General features: G+C 31.7%; 1 protein-coding gene and 1 pseudogene across 2 annotated transcripts; both read right to left on the minus strand.

Moving 5' to 3' along the window:
- Positions 1-5,889: 5,889 nt before the first annotated feature.
- LOC143603610 (uncharacterized) lies at positions 5,890-20,154 on the minus strand (annotated as a pseudogene). Its single transcript, XR_013148096.1, has 35 exons — positions 19,993-20,154; positions 19,804-19,903; positions 19,640-19,734; positions 18,903-19,357; positions 18,059-18,239; positions 16,949-17,257; positions 16,705-16,852; positions 16,335-16,472; positions 16,166-16,247; positions 15,614-16,053; positions 15,392-15,523; positions 15,008-15,219; positions 14,785-14,937; positions 14,554-14,691; positions 13,667-13,910; positions 13,452-13,581; positions 12,978-13,067; positions 11,451-11,463; positions 11,205-11,366; positions 10,989-11,136; positions 10,353-10,453; positions 10,139-10,282; positions 9,979-10,026; positions 9,780-9,887; positions 9,604-9,678; positions 9,399-9,453; positions 9,157-9,311; positions 8,930-9,060; positions 8,747-8,834; positions 8,606-8,665; positions 8,302-8,536; positions 8,066-8,217; positions 7,073-7,143; positions 6,835-6,991; positions 5,890-6,235 (listed from the first exon to the last, which is right to left on the minus strand). The product of XR_013148096.1 is annotated as an uncharacterized LOC143603610 (transcript).
- Positions 11,854-13,208, minus strand: LOC143603613 (uncharacterized). Its single transcript, XM_077080364.1, has 3 exons — positions 12,718-13,208; positions 12,502-12,649; positions 11,854-11,966 (listed from the first exon to the last, which is right to left on the minus strand). The coding sequence occupies exons 1-3, from the start codon at positions 12,925-12,927 to the stop codon at positions 11,854-11,856; spliced, it is 471 nt and encodes a 156-aa protein (XP_076936479.1). The 5' UTR covers positions 12,928-13,208.
- Positions 20,155-20,177: the final 23 nt, after the last annotated feature.

The raw sequence follows: 20,177 nt of genomic DNA on the forward strand, positions 1-20,177 counted from the left end.
AATATGACCAGCGATTTTGCTATATCAAAGAAAATCACATAAGTAAATCAAGCTACAAAATAAGGAATGTTTTAAAGAAAATCCCTAAATTATTAAAAGTGAATAAATGTTGATAATCCGCTTAGAATAATTGCACATAATTAAGAAAATATTGGCAACAAAAAATTGAAATTGATATTTAAAAAACATACCTAATCAAAATCATCTGGCGAATCATCTATGTGCAGTTGATTGAACGGCTTTGGTAGTCGATTTAGATGATTTGGTGAATCATCGATTGATTGTTGATTGGTCGACATTGGTAGTGAATTTAGATCTAGGTTAATCAATTTGGTCGAAATTTGATCACAAATGTTTCATGTTTGTTTGATTTGATATACGTTTGGAAAAATGGTGACGATGGTTGATTGAAAACAACAACAACAACAATAATAATAATAATAATAATAATAATAATAATGTTCAACCTGTAATAATAATACAATAAATACATACCATATAAACGAAAATATCAAAATTATTAATATACCCCTACATTTAATTAAATGAGAAAAAGAAAAAAAAATCTGATTTGATATTATTTCTCACACTAATATGATTTCTCATATGAACTTAAACCTATATATATATACTAGCTTTTAGCCCGCATGTTACGCGGGTTTATTTTAGACATTTTTATATTGTTATGAAAATTTTTTATATGATGTGTTTAGGTATTAGTTGGAGTTTAAGTTTAGTTTTTTATATATATATTCTTGTATGAATATAGCTTAGATATTCTCTAAGAAAGACAGTTTTAAACTTGAAAATTAAGAAACCAAGACCATGCTACTAAATCATATATTATTATTTAAGTAATTAACAAAAGCATGCTATGGGCCTGATTAAGGTTGTGAAGTTACATGATTTTCGTGTTTATAGCTTCATGCAAGTGACATTACTAACTATCAATTTGTTTATGTAATTCTGTATGCATGAATGAAAGATTTTGGAAGATTTAGAAGAAAAATGTGTTTTTATCTCACATTCTTGGGTTAAGAATGGAGCATTTGCTAAATTCATCTTTGGCAAGTTAGATGGTGATCTTAGGTCCTAAATTCAACACGAGTAGCACGATTGTATCTCGGTTTGAATTTAGATTGCCCTAGGAATTAACTCGAGTGGTGTGTTTGTATCTCAAGTTACTCAAAATTACTCATAGTCTATCCAACCCTGTGCGTTCATTTGGTGGTGAATCTGTATCCAAAGAATCGTGATTCTATCTTTAGTTTTAAAAAGTTTGTTTTTAACCAGTGTTGTCCGGGCCTCTGTATATCAATAAATATAAACAAATGTTGCAGAGCCTGACATACAAGAAGTAAAGAGTGATGTGTTTCATTTCTAGTAGATATCTGCCATGGATCACCTTCTCAAGCAATCTTGTGCTTCTTCTAGGACCAGAATCAGAGAACGAACAATCTTGCTTTTTTAAGAACGACAACTTCTCTTTATGTGTTTAGGCCACCACACAATCTTGTTGATATCTGGAGAAAAGATAGAACATATTAAATATCTAATAAACATTTGATATAATTAGAGCTCCAAGTAGAGTACGTAAGTTAACAACCTTTCTTGGCTTGCACTCATCCACAAATTTTATTTTAGAAGGTTAAATGGTAGATTTCATAAATGATCTTGGGGGATGCATTAGCACCAACAGAAGTCGAGCTTGAACTAATATTGCCTCTTATTTACACCATTAATCTGCTTAATGTGATATTTTTGCCTGCAAATAGTTGGGTGTTGCACTATCCCAAGACCATAACATTGTTTTGTTGTAAACGCCTTAGCGGATATATACAAGTTTTCGCCAGTTAGTTGACCGACCCAGTTTCTGCCAGTTAGTTAGTTGACTGAACCATTGAAAAAGATTTATTCTTTAATAAAACATTACTTAAAAATTGTTTTTATTACCATTCTAATTTGCTTTTTTTTTCTAAATTTTTGTTTGTATATTATGTGTATATATACATATACATACATATATATTACTATTGTTGTGTATATACGTTATAACATAAACAAATTTCACTTTATTAGTGAGTGGTAAACCATTGAGTTGGTTAAAGTTATTATTATTATTTTTTTGACATTATGAAACCATAGAAGGCCTCAAAGTATCATTGAGTTGGTTAAAGTTATAGATCCATGAGAAAATATGATTTTAACTTCAACCAACTCATTAGCAGATGAGTGCGAGGTATGATCAAGCAAAAAACACAGACGAAGTAGTGCGTTTTCGACGACACGACATAATGCAATAAAATAAATCAAATTAGTACCTACACATTTGCTAAAATAAACTAAACCATAACAACAGATGCAAAAGACTATAGACCATATACAGCAATAAAAAAATAAGAAAAGCAAACTAACCTTAACAACAGCTCCTAGCTAAAACAGCAAAATCCTTAATGTGATGAAAGAAATAAATTTATTACCAAACATACGAACCTAACAAACAACTATAAATATGCAGCGAGTAAAAGAAAAAACAATGCCAATCTACTGGATCAACCGCATGTTTAAGACAAAGGAAAACAAAAGTTTGCACCAAATATTCACCATTCAAAACAAACAAATGCAAGCAATAAAAAGAAACACATTCACATTATGCGAACCAAATAAAAAAAGAACTTAAGCCTCCGTAAAACAAATAATTTCACTTTATAAGTCAAAATCATGTTTTCACTTGAATCTCTATTGAACAGCAACATCTATGTAACAATTTGAAGCCTCAAATCATATGGCAAATGACACTCAACAATGTAGAACACAAACAGTAATGTGTTATGACCAATCAATTACAAACAGAAAAAAAAAACACCTAAAGCTGACTGATTCATATTTGCCTTAGTTTAATAAAATAACTAATAACATAAAATGAATAAATAATTTAAAAATATACATGTGAACTCCCAAAATAACAAAATATAACTACCCTTTTTATTTGAGTCTGGAGGGATACTTTGCTTCCAGGTAGAGGTACACACTAAAACTGGTTTACCAAACTGAAACTACAACCCGAACCAATATGTAGGTTCGTGACGGGTTTGTAATTTTCACCACCGAAACTGGTTAATCGAACTGAAACCAATCAAAACTTGTTAAAAAAACAATCATAATTCAATCAAGAAACCAGTTTCATCGCGAATCAAAACCGGTCACAAACTGGTTTTGATTTTTTTGTTGACCAACCAAACCAGTTTAGGGTATGAAATTGGTGTGTACCTCACAAATCACAAATTAGTTGATGGAAATTGTTCATCTCAATCAACACTACAATATGGCAAACTGATATAATTCAATTCATACGCATATATCATGAACTTCGAAATTGAAATTAAAATTATAGCTTATTAAGTTAAAGATTTGAACTGATTACAATCCTCAAGTTCAATAACCGGTTTTCTCCGATCTCCATCAAGTGCAATAAATATCTATAGATTCCGGATGTAACGTCGAGATTAAAACAGTAATCATAAATGAAATTACCAGGTCCTATTAAACGTGCAAATTGGTAAATCGAACATGATGTTGGTTGAATTTATGACATCACTTAAATACCAATTATTCAGCATTCAAATAAAAGTCATGTTCAATAGCAGTATCAAACTATTAACATAGCATACAAATTGGTGAGCCTCTTAATCTTACTGATATATACATAATTCTAGATTCTAGATATACAACACGTTATTATGCTCAAAAGTGCAAAGTTATTACGTGTTCGAGAAAATTGGTCCTACCACAACATTATGTCAAATACTACGAACAAAAAAATTAGGGATGTTACCTCTGTTGCGTTTAATAGTTGATAGGTGCGATATTAGTGACGCCAGAATCTGTTTCAGCCTAGGGTTCTCGATTTGACTGATTTGTTCGATTTTAAACAATCAATTTAGGATTCAATCGTGACATAGGAAATCTTAATCAACGATACTAATTGATAAAGAAAATGGGAATTAAGAGGAGAATCCATAACAAAGACGAACCTCGAATATGCTATGTGATGATGACCATAGAATACTTTCTTCATCGATTGCAAAGAACCCTAGAAATTGTTGAGGAGCGATCCAAAGATGATATGATATTGAGAATACAGATTAAATCATCGACACAATGAATTAATCAATCGAATCGGATTGATAGCATCGGTGATGGATTCGGGCGGAAGTGGAGAACGTTTTAAGGCTAGAGTTTGAGAAAGGATTACTTCAGTTATGTCATATAACCCGTTTTGAGAGATGCGGATATCAAACCCTGTGAGATGATACCCACGAAATTAAAGGAATGACCTGTACTCAGAAATCAAGCAATCTGGTGGCTTTAGAAAATAGGGGAAGCGATCGATACATAGGATTTTATGATAAACAATTATATAGATAGTTAGATATATATATATATATATATATATAGGGAGAGGATCATGAAAGAACTCCATTTTATAAAGAGATATATATAACTAAAACTAGATATATATATATATATATATATATATATATATATATATATAACTGGACTCAAACTAGGAAACCAAATATAACTAAAATAAACTTTATTTCTAACTCTAAAAAAAATATCTGCAAATTCCATCATTATTATTTATCATTCTTGATTATCTTGATTACCAACTTTTAATCTTTAACTCTCTTCTTCTCCTGTTTAACCATTTAACCCTTTTACTCTTGAACCATTAGAATTAACCCAATAACCATGATGACCGTTTAAAGAGACAATGTTGAGGTCTATAACTTTCTCTAACTGTAGCTAATTCTGGTAATTAGCAGCCTTGGGTATTGGTGGTTCTGAAATTTTCACGGCTAACCATTGTTGATTATAAATATTCAATGTCTTTGCTAACAGGTGTCTACATGCTATATAAATGTTTGATATAATATATAGTGCTAACCAGTTCTTAAAATTTGACATGGTAGCTGACTGAACATATTTGCGAGTGCATTTAGCTTCTTTGTCAATATCTATGCTATGCTTGATGTCTATGCTTGTGCATAATTCCTACTTTTTCTTCCCATATATACTTTTTACTAAAAGTTCCAAAATTTAAACATCAGTCGCCCTCGAAGAAAAACAAATGCAATCAGATTATCCTAAGTAGGGCTGGCATATCGTGTATACCCGTACACGATAAGACACGAACACGAAATGGGTATACCTGTACACGACACGAAAACTTATCGTGTACATGTAACCCAAACACGAACACGAACCTGTTAATACCTGGTATACACGATAGTAAACAGTAATAGCTGTTTAAAAACACATATTTGACAACCTTTTATTTTAGCGAAACAAAAGTCGACGAAAGTTTATAAAAGTCTTAAAATAAAATATCAAAGTTGACGGGTGGAGGCCGGAGAGAGTATGGCCACGACGGGTGATGGCTAGCGTGAGAGGGAAGACCGGCGACGGATTTCGGGTGATGGCCGGCGTGAGAGAGAGGATGGATGTTGAGACTTGAAAGACAGACGGTTGTAAGAAACTAAGAATGAATCAGGGTTAGGGATAATGGATAATGGGATATAATATAAGTTATAACTATATATATTTTATATATATTTATTTATTTTTATAATTAATCAGGTATTAACAGGTACCTAACAGGTAAACAGGTATTGTACCTGTTTAGACACGAAAATTAAGAGGTAATTTCGTGTCTACCTGTTTAGTACACGAAACCTGTTAAGGTCTTACCTGTTATATGTTAAAGTCGTGCAGGTACGTGTCATGTATTCGTGTCACGATAAATTGCCAACCCTAATCCTAAGTGGTTTATTAAATTTTTTATAAGTATTAAGCTATTGTCATGTGTATTATGCAATGTGAAAGTGTTCCATTCTCAAAAACATTTTTGTTTGTGTACAATGTACATTTCATCCAAAAATCTTTCCATAGCACTAGTTATCCTTCTCATTCTTTTTAATATCCTACAATATTATAAATAATTAGATGTAAAATATAACAAACTAATTTCCACGTGACACATTTGGATCGCGATCTTTGCTGTCACGTATCATGATCTTTGTTGTCGTGTATACTCCCATAAAGCAATGGCACCACTAACATGAACATTGAGTGATCTTACAACTCCTAACTGAGGGATCTCAATGCAACCATCCAATATATGAATCAACTCAGCTGGAATCCCCTCCTTTTCTCTACCAACCAACAAAACCTGTTCAAGAATCCAACAAAGAACCTAAATCACTTCTGGACGGCAATTGTTGACACGACCCGAACCCGACACGAAAAAAAAAACAAGTTTTGGGTCAAGTAACACGGCCCATTTAAAACGGGTTGGGTTCGGGTCGACTAACACACCCCATTTAATAAAGGGTCGGGTTCGGTTGACCCGTATAAAAACGGGTTAACCCGTTTAACTATTTAAAACAACTTTTATAATTATATTTTTATTTGAGTTTTTTCGTTTTCCATTTTTCTTAATATACACTTGTAATTTTCAATTCATTTTCAAGATTTTTAATAATTTTCTAAAAAAAACTATTTGTATTACTCATTTACTCTACCAACTCTAAATTATATCAATTTTGTTTTTTTTTTTTTTGAAAAATGGATTAAACAGGTCATGTTCAGGGCGAACCGTATTTATTTGTGTGCGGGTGAGGGATGAAGTTTTTGACACGAATAATAATATGGGCCAGGCTCAAGTTGCAAATTTCAACCCGTCAACCAGACACGATTGACACCTAAAATCACCCTCTAACATACTAGGAATTTGAAAAATAAGTAAATAAATAAAATAAGCGTGGTTACCGTCTTTTTTGGGAAAACATATTTGTCTAGAGCAACGCTGTTAGCTGTTTGCTCCAAACCTAGGATAGAATACCCCTCATGTTTCTTCTTCTCCAAGAAACCTTTAACATTGCTTACTGGTACCTCTATTATGGGGACCCACTTCTCTGCAGTCACACTGATAGAAAGTAGCATTTATTACTTAAGCATCAACTACTGAATGAAATAAAGTTTCAAATCACTTGATTCACAAGCAAACCTGATAAGTTGAAATTGCTTATCTTGTAAAATGTTTACGTTGTCAACCGCTAAACTTGCTGCTTTAAAAACCTACAAGTAACATACGCCTATTGATCAAATTCTCAGAACTGGTCAAATCTATTATTGTGTGTATGCTGGTGTTTAAGATGTTTGGAAGCATGTTTTGGAAATGATCAAGTGATAATAATCAGTCAAAATATCAATTATTATAAAACCCTCATGTTTTTGGTAATGTTTAATTATTTAAAAAATTATTAAATAAAATTAGCAAAAATATATTTTGACAGCAATAAATGATAAATAACTATACAATTATAATGATATATTATACATATATATAGGGGAGGGTTCTATGCAGAAGATAGTGTTTTGCAAGAATAAAATAAATTATTCATTTTTCAAGTTTTTAAAAATCTTAAATACAAGAAAATGGTTAAAATTCAATGTTATTGTCTCTTTTAGCACTGTAAAAAATACATAAATAAAATTTGTTTATTTATACACATGAACAGATTACGTGTAGGTGTATTTCCTACGCATGTGGTACACGTTTAAAAGTGAAGAAAAACATATATATGAACAAATCAGGTTAATGGTTTTTTTATACATATAAAATACACGTTTGTATTTCAGAAGTAAAAGTTGTGTAAAAATATGAACCGGTGATAGAAAAAATTAAACAATTTAGGTTTGTTCTTGCGATAATTTAATCTTCTGCGATAAACCAAGCAATCCTTAATCTAAGCATACGGATTAAGTTTGTGTTATATTTAAATGGGTTGTAACTTGTGTGATTGTAAGTTTATGGAGTCAAACAAGTGTGTGCAAGTTTATTCATAATAAAGAAAGTGTCATGATCGATGTTTGGTCATAATGTCCGGTATTGTGTGTGTGTTTTATAGAATCTGAGCCAACATGTATGTATGTATGTATGTATGTATGTATGTGTGTATATGTATGTATCTATGTATCAATGTATGTATAAATATACCTCACATGTGCGCGCCAGTCCGGCAAGGTTAGGCACACAATCAACTAATGATGCTACCAGAATGATTTGTTGTCGGCCCGCTTTAAGTTTTTCCATTGCAATATTTCTCGTTCTCAGTGACTGATCAAGAAGCCCGTCCTCTTTCTCAACATCTGAACTCGATAATCAATAAATTAAATTTAACATAACTCAATTATTTAAATGTTTACCAATAAATAACTAGTTTTAAAACATACCCAACAGAGTATTATACGCATAATTGAAGTTTAAGAAGCTGGAATGCGAATCTTGTTTCTCGTGATTGGAAACAATAACTTTTTTCTGGAAATCCAAAGACAAATCATTTTGTATATTTTCAGTCTTTTCCTCTTTGAGTTGATCATTTGACTCAGGATTTTGCATATGAATCTGCTCGCTTTTAAGTTGTGCTGCATCTTTAGCCATTAAAAATCTGAGGTCTTTTCTCACATCCTGCAAGCCAACTGATTAATAAAAAAGAAAACAAAATGTAATCCTTAAAATATAAAATCCAAAACTTACATTTAGAAAGTCGATCACTCGTTCTAAGAGTGATACGTGAGCACATTCAAATTCATTGTCCTGTAAATCAAAATTAATTCATATATTAAAGTTTATAAACTTATGAAAATTATGAAAATCGAGAATTTTGTATAATACTACATCAACTCGATTACTGAAAATTCCAGCTGGCATTATGGATTTGTTTGGATCAAAAGCATCAAGATGAACTTCCATTGATACACGCAACCTGCAACATAAATCAAACATCATCATTAAAGCACGAGAAGTAAAGAACATTTTTCAAATTATATGTGTAATATTTTTTAAATAGAGATATATTACCGCGCACAGTCAGAGTTGACTTCTAAAAATGATTTCAATTCCATAAAACACCTTTTCTCCAAGTAAAGTGTTTCATAGGCATCAGAACTAATCGTAGGCAACAATTTGGAAAGTACTTGGTATACTAATAACTGCATAACATCTAGTGTAAGATATATATATATATATACATATATGTGTGTGTAATTAACTAATTAATTTCATTTAATAACTATAATCATTAAAACCTGGGTAAAACCGCGTAAACTATGGTGATGTGATGTCAGCAGAGGGATGATAGGTGGAAGCAATTCATCCAAATGTCTTGATTGGGTGTCTTTAGATGCATGTAAAATAACATTTGCTGCTATAAACACATAAGATGAGAGAGCCTGCAACCAGTGAAATAGTTTGAATGATTGTTCAAAATGAAACTTAAAATTTTTTTATAATAATAATAATAATAATAATAAATCACAATACTTGTAACTTGGCTGAGTTCTCATATCGTATTTCCGAACCATTGGAACTAACTGTTCACCAACCTGCAAGAAGTTTGTATTTGGATAAAACATAACTGTTCTGTACATACATATACATACGCATATATATACGCACACATACGCACACACACACACACACATATATATATATGTGTGTGTGTGTGTGTGTATCAATTAAAAAACTTTTTTTACCAGTGAGGGAAACTTCAGATATACATAAATTGCAAATGACTCCATGTACTCTGTAACACTGGGCATATTGTTTCTCTACATAAAGATGCATAAAAGTACAACTTTTTAGCATACATGCTCATTTCAAAAAATCCAAATATAAATATAATTCAAATATTATATCATTATCTACTTACATAAAGGGCTGTATGCAAGTGATCCATAACTTGAGATATTATTTCTTCATCAACAAATCGAGATAATATACAAATCATTTGCCATGCACGAACCTTCCGCCTATGAGTCTGTCAGATATAAAATCAAGAAAAGAAATTAAATAACATATAAATCATCGTTTGTCAATGATAGCATTAAAAAAAGAGACTATAAACTAACCGCACTGTACTTTCTATATAACTCCTTTGCAAGATCAGTATCACTCACCTGCATTTTAAATCATCAGACTAAGATAACTACAGTAGTAATAAAAACAATATAAATCACAAATACAAAAACTATAATCAAACATTATTATTATTAATTTAACCAGCATTACCACAGAATGTAAAAGCTCAAGCAGAAACAGTTTTCCAGATTGTAAAGAAGCATGACTGTTTTCAACTTCATTGTTCGCGTCTGCTAGCTTGTTGAACATAACTGCAACCGATACCCTTGCATAAAGTTCAGTGTTGATGAACACCTAATTATTAAACAAACATTAAATGCAATTCAGCCATTTACAAAGTATGAAATGATTTTCAAAACTCCACCTCATTTAACTCTGGATCAGAACTTGCTGACAAGATTGATACTTCAGTTCTTGCATCATGGTTTTCAGTCACTTCAGCTTCAAAATCCTCATCAAAAGCAACTGAAGAAAAAAATCATAAAAATTAATTACCATCTTAATTGAGAAAATAGTATTTTAAAAAATAAAGAAAACGACTATTTTAAAAAAGGATTAATTTCATATATACTCTTACAAACTTGAAACCTTTCATATACGTCCAGCCAAAACTATAAAATCATATATATGCACATTAATTATATTTTTACTTGATGACCATTCTACCCATTTCCATTATACTTGTTTATTTGTTAATTTTTATTTGGATTTTGATCGACATCGACGATAAGCCTAGCAATATGGGGCATATATGAAATTTTAAAAATTAGAAAAATGGGTAAAACAATTCTAAGCTAAAAAAAGGTAATTTAAAAAATTTGAAGTAAAAGAAGGGAGCATATATGAAAATTTTTAATTGCCTTTATTGAACTGGGTATATTTGATATTTTAACTACTTTGTAAGGACATATAATATTTTTAGTTTTGCTTGGGTATATGTAATATTTTCCAAGTTTATAGGAGTATATATGGAATTGCCCCCTTTAAGAAATGAATATACCAGAACCATAGAGAGTTAACAGTTTTAACTCTTTCATGTAGTACTTTATTACACTCGGATGTGAAAGCCACAGCCCTGTTAAATGCAATGCTGCAAGACGTATGGTGCGGGGACTTTTTGTTCCTTCTTCTAGAAGTTTCTCAACAAACTGCAGAAACATGTAAGACGCATATACATTTTATGTATCTACGTTATTACTTATTACAGTTTACATACCCATTTTAAAGGTCCTGAAGTGTTGTTAAACTCATGCATATTCACATCACGAAACATTGAATTGTGTAAAACTGAAGATAAAAGTGCGGCAATAGGCGCAACCCTTCGTTTATTACAGCTGACGTGTAATAACCAAGAGGAACGAACCAAATGCCACATCATCTGCAATAAATATAAAGATGTGAATAGCTTGATTTCATTTATAAACATAATTTTATGAAAATTGGAAAATTAAAATGTGATGACCTGGACATCAATGCTTATTGCCTGAAGAAAGTGAAAAAATATCCAGTACCAATCTGACTGATCTTAGCATGGGCAAAACAGAACCTTCACCAGCATTTTCAAGGCTGTAATTAAATAGAAATTCAAGGGTTTAATGTTAATAAAAAAGAAAATTAAAGACTTAACTAATATAAAGCAGGGATTATTTCATATATATCCCTACAAAACTTGCCATACATCATAAATATCCATTTGAATAACCTCTATATATAACAACATATTACATACAAAACAATTCATAATATGACCATTTACCTTAAAAAAGGAGATATATATGATAGTTAGAATATGATTTGGATATATACATATGATAGTTGACAAATTTTGTAAGGATATATATGATATACAGAGTATGAAATGATTTTCAAAACTCCACCTCATTTAACTCTGGATCAGAACTTGCTGACAAGATTGATACTTCAGTTCTTGCATCATGGTTTTCAGTCACTTCAGCTTCAAAATCCTCATCAAAAGCAACTGAAGAAAAAAATCATAAAAATTAATTACCATCTTAATTGAGAAAATAGTATTTTAAAAAATAAAGAAAACGACTATTTTAAAAAAGGATTAATTTCATATATACTCTTACAAACTTGAAACCTTTCATATACGTCCAGCCAAAACTATAAAATCATATATATGCACATTAATTATATTTTTACTTGATGACCATTCTACCCATTTCCATTATACTTGTTTATTTGTTAATTTTTATTTGGATTTTGATCGACATCGACGATAAGCCTAGCAATATGGGGCATATATGAAATTTTAAAAATTAGAAAAATGGGTAAAACAATTCTAAGCTAAAAAAAGGTAATTTAAAAAATTTGAAGTAAAAGAAGGGAGCATATATGAAAATTTTTAATTGCCTTTATTGAACTGGGTATATTTGATATTTTAACTACTTTGTAAGGACATATAATATTTTTAGTTTTGCTTGGGTATATGTAATATTTTCCAAGTTTATAGGAGTATATATGGAATTGCCCCCTTTAAGAAATGAATATACCAGAACCATAGAGAGTTAACAGTTTTAACTCTTTCATGTAGTACTTTATTACACTCGGATGTGAAAGCCACAGCCCTGTTAAATGCAATGCTGCAAGACGTATGGTGCGGGGACTTTTTGTTCCTTCTTCTAGAAGTTTCTCAACAAACTGCAGAAACATGTAAGACGCATATACATTTTATGTATCTACGTTATTACTTATTACAGTTTACATACCCATTTTAAAGGTCCTGAAGTGTTGTTAAACTCATGCATATTCACATCACGAAACATTGAATTGTGTAAAACTGAAGATAAAAGTGCGGCAATAGGCGCAACCCTTCGTTTATTACAGCTGACGTGTAATAACCAAGAGGAACGAACCAAATGCCACATCATCTGCAATAAATATAAAGATGTGAATAGCTTGATTTCATTTATAAACATAATTTTATGAAAATTGGAAAATTAAAATGTGATGACCTGGACATCAATGCTTATTGCCTGAAGAAAGTGAAAAAATATCCAGTACCAATCTGACTGATCTTAGCATGGGCAAAACAGAACCTTCACCAGCATTTTCAAGGCTGTAATTAAATAGAAATTCAAGGGTTTAATGTTAATAAAAAAGAAAATTAAAGACTTAACTAATATAAAGCAGGGATTATTTCATATATATCCCTACAAAACTTGCCATACATCATAAATATCCATTTGAATAACCTCTATATATAACAACATATTACATACAAAACAATTCATAATATGACCATTTACCTTAAAAAAGGAGATATATATGATAGTTAGAATATGATTTGGATATATACATATGATAGTTGACAAATTTTGTAAGGATATATATGATATACAGAATTTGGTTTAATTATATTTGATATTTGTCAAGTTTCTGGGGGTATATATGAAATTATCCATAAAAAAACAAATCAAATTCAGAGTTTCAGACCACTAACCTGTCAACTAAATCACTGAATATCCTTCTGACCACGTCATCTGAAAATAAATACTCACAATTCTGTGTATAAACTACTCTTTGTGAATAGCATTTTTCGGGACTGACAACAAGGATTCCAAGCACATCCACTGAACACATCAAAAAAAATAAACATGACAAGTATTTATATACAAATACTAAAAAAAAGTCAAATTTAATAGTGTGGATGTTTACCTTCCAGTCGATTAATATTGCCCTTCGTGCACGTGTCAAATATCCAGCTTCAATAAGATTATTAATGTTTTCCAGAAACATCTGAACAAAGTAATCTATATGTGGCTTGACTTCAGCTTCTGGTGCTGAATTATTTATAAGGTCTAGTTAAAAGAGATAATGCTGAAGAAGAACGCATAAACACGAGTGATTTTAGAATGTAATGTAATGCTTCGTATCCTCCTACATAGATCTCCGCTTTAGTCTGCATAAAGACCAAATAAACTAGTAAATAAACATGAGTAGCGTCAGGTTGACCCAAAATACTTTTTGTCAGATGACTATAATTTGTTGTAAATAGTTATCTCAAATATGATTACAAAATTAAATTGTTTCAATAATTGCTTATTTAATAAAATAAACAATTTATGCATTAAAAATACACTTTCTACGCCTTGAGCAGTATCTTGTTCAGCTATTTTTTTTTATTTTATTCGCCTAATCGAATAAACGATAGAACAAGAAAAATTAAACAAACGGTGTTTTCTTGTTTGGGTTCGTTCCTTAAGAAAATTAACTTATTCGTGTTTGCTTATGTTGGTTTGTTTAATATTTAAAATGAACATGCACGAACACAAGCATACGTAGTTGAACGGATACGAACAAATAAAATTGAACGAACCCCAATTAAAAGTAAACATGTACATTAATCTGTTGGGCCTATAAATTACAAAAACTAGACAAAACTGTATTGGCTGATATCTTAATTTCATGAAACTAGACTAAACTGTAATGTCCTAAAACAATTAAAATTAATACATATACGAACGTAAACGAACAAACTTAAATAACTAAACTGGACTACTTGACATCTTTACAACGCTTAAAGTACTATAACATGAAAAAACCTCCGAGTTACTTGTTGGGCAAGACATAATCTTCCAGGAGAGTTGCCAAAGAACGTCTAGAGCAAAAGCCAAAGACGTGTCTTCTTTGAATTGGGCACAATATGAAGATACGGATGCAAGACTCTTGACTGATATTATCTGTACACAAAAAAGAAGCAAAAATTTATTATTTACATTTAAATCCATTTAGAAAAAATGATATTACCAAAAAGAGCATACTGGAAATCATACAGCTTGTACTACAGCAGTAGTTTTAGAAGATGGCAACCGCCTTTGACTAAGTCCACCTAGTCTCCCTGTAACAGATGAAGGCAGGTTTATGTCCCCATTTTCCTCAGACCAGAAAACCGAACATGTTTGATTGGTATATGAAGTCAGTTCCTCCTGCATAGGACTCATGTTAACAGTTGAGCTTTACCATTAGTGTCTAATTAAGTATAATAATCATGTCTACCAATATGAAGGTGAACGATTCAGAGAAGTTTATAATTATTGCGGATGTATCCATAAAACTCGTGTTAACAGCTTTTCTGTTATTCATTTCCAGAAGTTCTTGGATGATACTCAAAATGAGAATCATAAATTTTACTGGTAACCGGTTATCATTCATCTTGCAAAGGCCATTCCCATGCGTATGAATAAACCGCACAAACAGATAATATTTCCCTATTAATGTTAGATACTAATAAGATTTTAAATATGATGCTCCGGAAAATACCTGCAATTGAGAATCTAATTGATGTTCTTCTTCTATCACAAGAAACAACGTGTGTGCCCATCTTTTTGCTTTAAGTTCCCACATTTCCAAATCTTCATCATCATAATTAACCATATCATTAATTGAGTGATTTATGTTTTATAAAACTTATAGGGAATTCATTAAGCTTCATGAGCTTAACACCAATAACGCCATTAGACGATTGCTTTTCATAACCTCGAAGCCATTGTTGTACTTTTTCTCTCAACAAACCTAAAAAATAATGGTTTTAAGTAAATACAGAGAGAAATTGTAAACACAAATAACTAAGAACATAGCGTTAATAACTTAATATACACTTACCACCATAATTTAGGAAGTCCGGAGGGAAAGATGAAATAAAGTGAAGAAGAGGCTCAAAAGGCACATCAGATGACGACATCACTGAAACAGTAGCATCCAGAATCTTTCTACACACTGTAAGTAAAAGGATAAAAGAGTAAAATGGTGAATAAAAATTGCAACCTATATTAAATACAGATTAAATTATAAATGTTCAACCTTTAAGACGATAACTAGGATTAAAATGTTGTTTACTGCTCTCAATAATAAACCTGAAAACATCAAGTACTGCCGCCTTATCATTGTAAGTACTATCTTCATCACTTACTTCATTCTTGCCAGCTGGTATTATTCCAGCAGCAGCAGCCGCCACACATTCAGCAAGACACATCAGCCCAGCTCGACCAAAGGAGTAAGTTTTTACAAGAGAAGCAAGATTGCTCATAAATGGCATCTGTTCCCTATATGATATAAATATGTTTTAAGGTCACAATACTTGGCTTAAATAAAACTATATATAAGAATTATATGACATCACTATATAAAAAAGTACATTTGAACATAAATAAATACCATTCACTCAGGCATGCAGTATATTGCTGCATAAATATGCTAGCACCATCAATTGTTGTTGAAGAGTAGACTCCTTTAAGTCCTATATAAATAGTCACTAACATTTTTAATATAAAGGATATGAAAAAATCAAATGCAAAACATACAATAGAAAAAATATAAAGCAAACCGAATTCTTTGTGGTGAATAGGATCATTCAACCCTTGTATGAAAGGACCAAGTACAAAATTTCTTGGAACAAACTTTGCATAGTTTCCATGATTCTTCCACTCGATCCCGAAAACTGACTGCATGATTAAACCACGCACTGCAAATATAATAATGAACATGTGAGAAACATGTGTAAAGTTCCTAAGTACACAAATAAACTGTGATAATTTAGAGTAAACCAATCCTTTGACTAATATATATTACAGATGGCCATTTTGACCCCTTTATATACAAATTGATTTATGGTTTATTTGAGTAATTAGGTTATTTTTTGTCTGTAACGAGTTAAATGGGCTATTATACTATATCTGAAAGTATATATTGCTTGCCTTGAGGATTATCATGGCAAAGACCTCGTTGCCACAATACAGCTAACCAATCAAACATATCTTCTAATGTTTCCATTGGATCGAAATAAATCATTTCATCAACAGGCTTTATGGGATTATCAGAAGATGTGTGAAGCAACAAATTCATCTGCATAAAATTCAAAGTTTTAAGTTTAACTAAGAGAAATAAAAACGTTTTGCAATTGCAACATGGAACTTTCAGTATCTATAAAACGGTTCAAACCTGATAGTTCCATGCAGCCTCAACAAGATGAGTGCCATACTCTTCAAGCATTTCATACAAAAGAAAAAACGCACCCCATTTCCGTTGACTTATCGAGTCAGAATCGACAGACTCGCATAAACTCTCTATACCAAGGGTTTTGGCTTCTTTGTTAGCCCACCGTTCCCTTTTGGTCAAACCATGAGGGTTGGAGTTTGTCTCATTGGATATTGTCTCCAAAGAACTAGATTTTTGCTTCGGCTCACAGTTAATAGCTGTGCTCTTCAATATATGTAATGATTGTTTTCTCACTATATGTTCTTTGTCTACCTAATAAGAACAAGAATGGAAGCATAAAAGAAATCTGTAAGTACTTGTGTTTAAGTTTTGCCATTTCAAACAATTTACGTATGAATGAGTCGATTAGAGTAACGTTATATTTCCAATAAAAGTTGCCCAAAATGTATTTTCAATACAAATTATTTTCTAAATTATATTATTAAAAAAATAGTTTATTACTGAAACATGTCAACTGTAATCCTATTAGACTCCAAGATCAAAGATCAAAGATCAATCAATGGAATGTAGTTTAAAAAAGACTTGGATTTGCAATCCAAAAGGAGCTATTGGCGCATCTTGTTTCCCGTTTGCCTTCTATGTCAATGTAAAAGAAATAGTGTTCTATATATTAAAGATTTGATGTCATATTTTTAAATTCTTTGTTTAAATTAGATATCTTTGTCTACTTCTGAAATTTTGGATGTAATGATGATAGTATTTTAGACTTTAATTTGGATATTCACGTTTACTTTTAACTGGTATTCGTTTATGTTCATTTGTGTTGGTGAACCGTTCGTATAGAATATCAACAAACCGAACGCGCTCATTTTCTTAGCAAACGAACATGAACAAGAAAACTTGATAGTTTAATTGTTCAGGTTTGTATGTTCGGTTAAAGTTAAACAAAATGAACACGAACAAACTCCATTCTTTCAGTTCGTTAACCGGCCTAAGAAAAAGTGCTTAGAGTCAACCATAATAACTGATCACCCAATTTAGCCCACTAACTTGCAGCATTAGTCCTTAATAACTTAAATCTTAATTAAAATAAATATACCAAAAGACATATACCAAGCCTTTCTTCATCTCATCCCAAAACTCCTTCTCGGCCCTTAAGTCATACGTTACATCCCTGCTCACAGAGGAATAAGATATATACTATGAGAGTATAGTGTAAGCATCTCTTCTCTCTGAAGCACCCATTAAAAACAAATTCTTGCAGCATTTCCAAATCTTATAAAAGAAACTATTTCTGAAAAGAAAAATAAAGAAGCATTAATATGCATATTCAATTATTTATATAAATAATAGCTTGTAGATCATAGGGCTGGCAATTTATACATGAGACACGAATACACGACACGTACCCACACGACTTTAACATGTAACAGGTAAGGCCTTAACAAGTTTCATGTACTAAACAGGTAGACACGAATTTACCTGTTAATTTTCGTGTCTAAACAGGTAAAGTACATGTTTACCTGTTAATTTTTGTGTCTAAACAGGTAAAGTACATGTTTACCTGTTAAGTACATGTTAAGTACCTGGTTAGATTTTTATAATTAAATATATATATAATTATAATTATCCTAAACCTTAAATTCCTAAAACATTTTCACTCTTTGTTTCTCAGCCGTCACCACTCACGAACATTCCCTCTACGACTTTTGTTTCACTAAACAGGTTGTCAAATATGTGTTTCTAACCAACACTTATCGTGCTTTATCGTGTATACCAGGTAGTAGCAGGTTCGTGTTTGAGATACAGGTACACGATAAGTTTTCGTGTCGTGTACATGTATACACATTTCGAGTTCGTGTCTTGTCGTGTTCGTGTCTTATAGTGTACGAGTATACACGATTTGTCAGCCCAAGTAGATCAATCATCTTATAATACAAAATAATATGAATAATACCGGAATAAGATAAGTTTCTCCCCCGGAACCGAGATCTGAAACGCACTATAAACGCTTTCAAAAAGCCGAGGAAGAAAAACACTGATGGCACAAGACCGATGTTCCGGGCTGTGTGAAAGCATTTGCAAAGTCACATTACATATATCACAAATCAAGTTTCCTGTAAACGCATGCAAATCGCATCCATTCGCCAAAACTGATCCACTGGTACTTTCCAAGTCATGTTTACCTTTTACAGAAGCATCTAAAATAGATGCTAATATATGGCACGTCATGAACAAAGGAAACGAGCCAAATGTGGTCAACGCAGAGTCTTCAGGAATCTGAGGCTTAGGTTGTTTTTCATGTGTTCCCATAGTTAAACGAAGCGACTTCATAAAATACGGAACCATTGTTTCTTCAAGAGCTGCCCAAGCATTTGTTTCCATCACAACATCCAAGAAAGAAGCCATAGCCTAATAAATGAGTATAGATTTACTTAGTGGGATTAGAGGTGATAATTTTGACCCATTTGCTTACAAATGGGCCAAAGAGGGTTATGTTTTTATCAAAGTATTTTGACAAATAATTCAAACAGTGTTGTATAAATCCCAATTAGTTGCAAAATTTGTGTATACATATATATAATTTTGAAAATTGAAGTTTAAATTTCAATGCGATTAAGACTAATCGCTAGTGCATAGCCAAGTGCCTGACTAGGGAGTTGTACAACAGTGAATGAAAATAGAATGAATTACGATATCAGCTATCTGACGATTATAATTGTGTGTCATCTTCATCAATGGAATCAAGACTCTGGAAACAAAATTCTGTAAATCTTGAAAATGAAGCCCTACAGAAAAGTGGATTTGTAAATTGAAAGGTACAGAATCATTGAAGAAAACCTAGAATTTGGGTTTACCTGGTTTCTTCAAAAGATGAGAGAGCGCAGCTACATAAGATGCAATGAAATTACACTGCTCATCATCCAAGCAGGCTTCTTCACCTCCATTTGTAAGTTGCTGTGGAGAAAAAAGAATGAATTGGATTATAATAATAATAATAATAATAATAATAATAATAGATAGAAAAAGAAGGAAAGGAAGATTACCTGTGAGAGAAGAGGAAGGAGGAGAGAGAACATGGAAGAGGGATTTGAAGAAGAAGCTGCTGCTGCTGCTAAGATGCAATCTAACGTCGCCGGAATGGCCGACGGAGGGATTCGCCGGAAACTAGATATCAGCAACGAGGAGGAGCTTGTGTAATCCGTCATTTTCTTTTCTTTTCTTTTCAACA

This window comes from Bidens hawaiensis, unplaced genomic scaffold (genome assembly GCF_021521415.1).
Source record: "Bidens hawaiensis isolate Kalapana, Puna unplaced genomic scaffold, B.hawaiensis_p1.1 tig00062277_1, whole genome shotgun sequence".
NCBI classification, from domain to species: Eukaryota; Viridiplantae; Streptophyta; class Magnoliopsida; order Asterales; family Asteraceae; genus Bidens; species Bidens hawaiensis.

What these genes read in the sequence shown, in the direction of transcription:
- LOC143603613 (XM_077080364.1), bottom strand. Translation starts at nt 12,927, where the DNA reads ATGTTTATAAATGAAATCAAGCTATTCACATCTTTATATTTATTGCAG. An exon ending in CTTCAGGACCTTTAAAATGG is followed by an intron (nt 12,650 to 12,717) that starts GTATGTAAACTG and finishes ATGTTTCTGCAG; the next exon opens with TTTGTTGAGAAACTTCTAGA. An exon ending in GTTAACTCTCTATGGTTCTG is followed by an intron (nt 11,967 to 12,501) that starts GTATATTCATTT and finishes TTTTTTCTTCAG; the next exon opens with TTGCTTTTGATGAGGATTTT.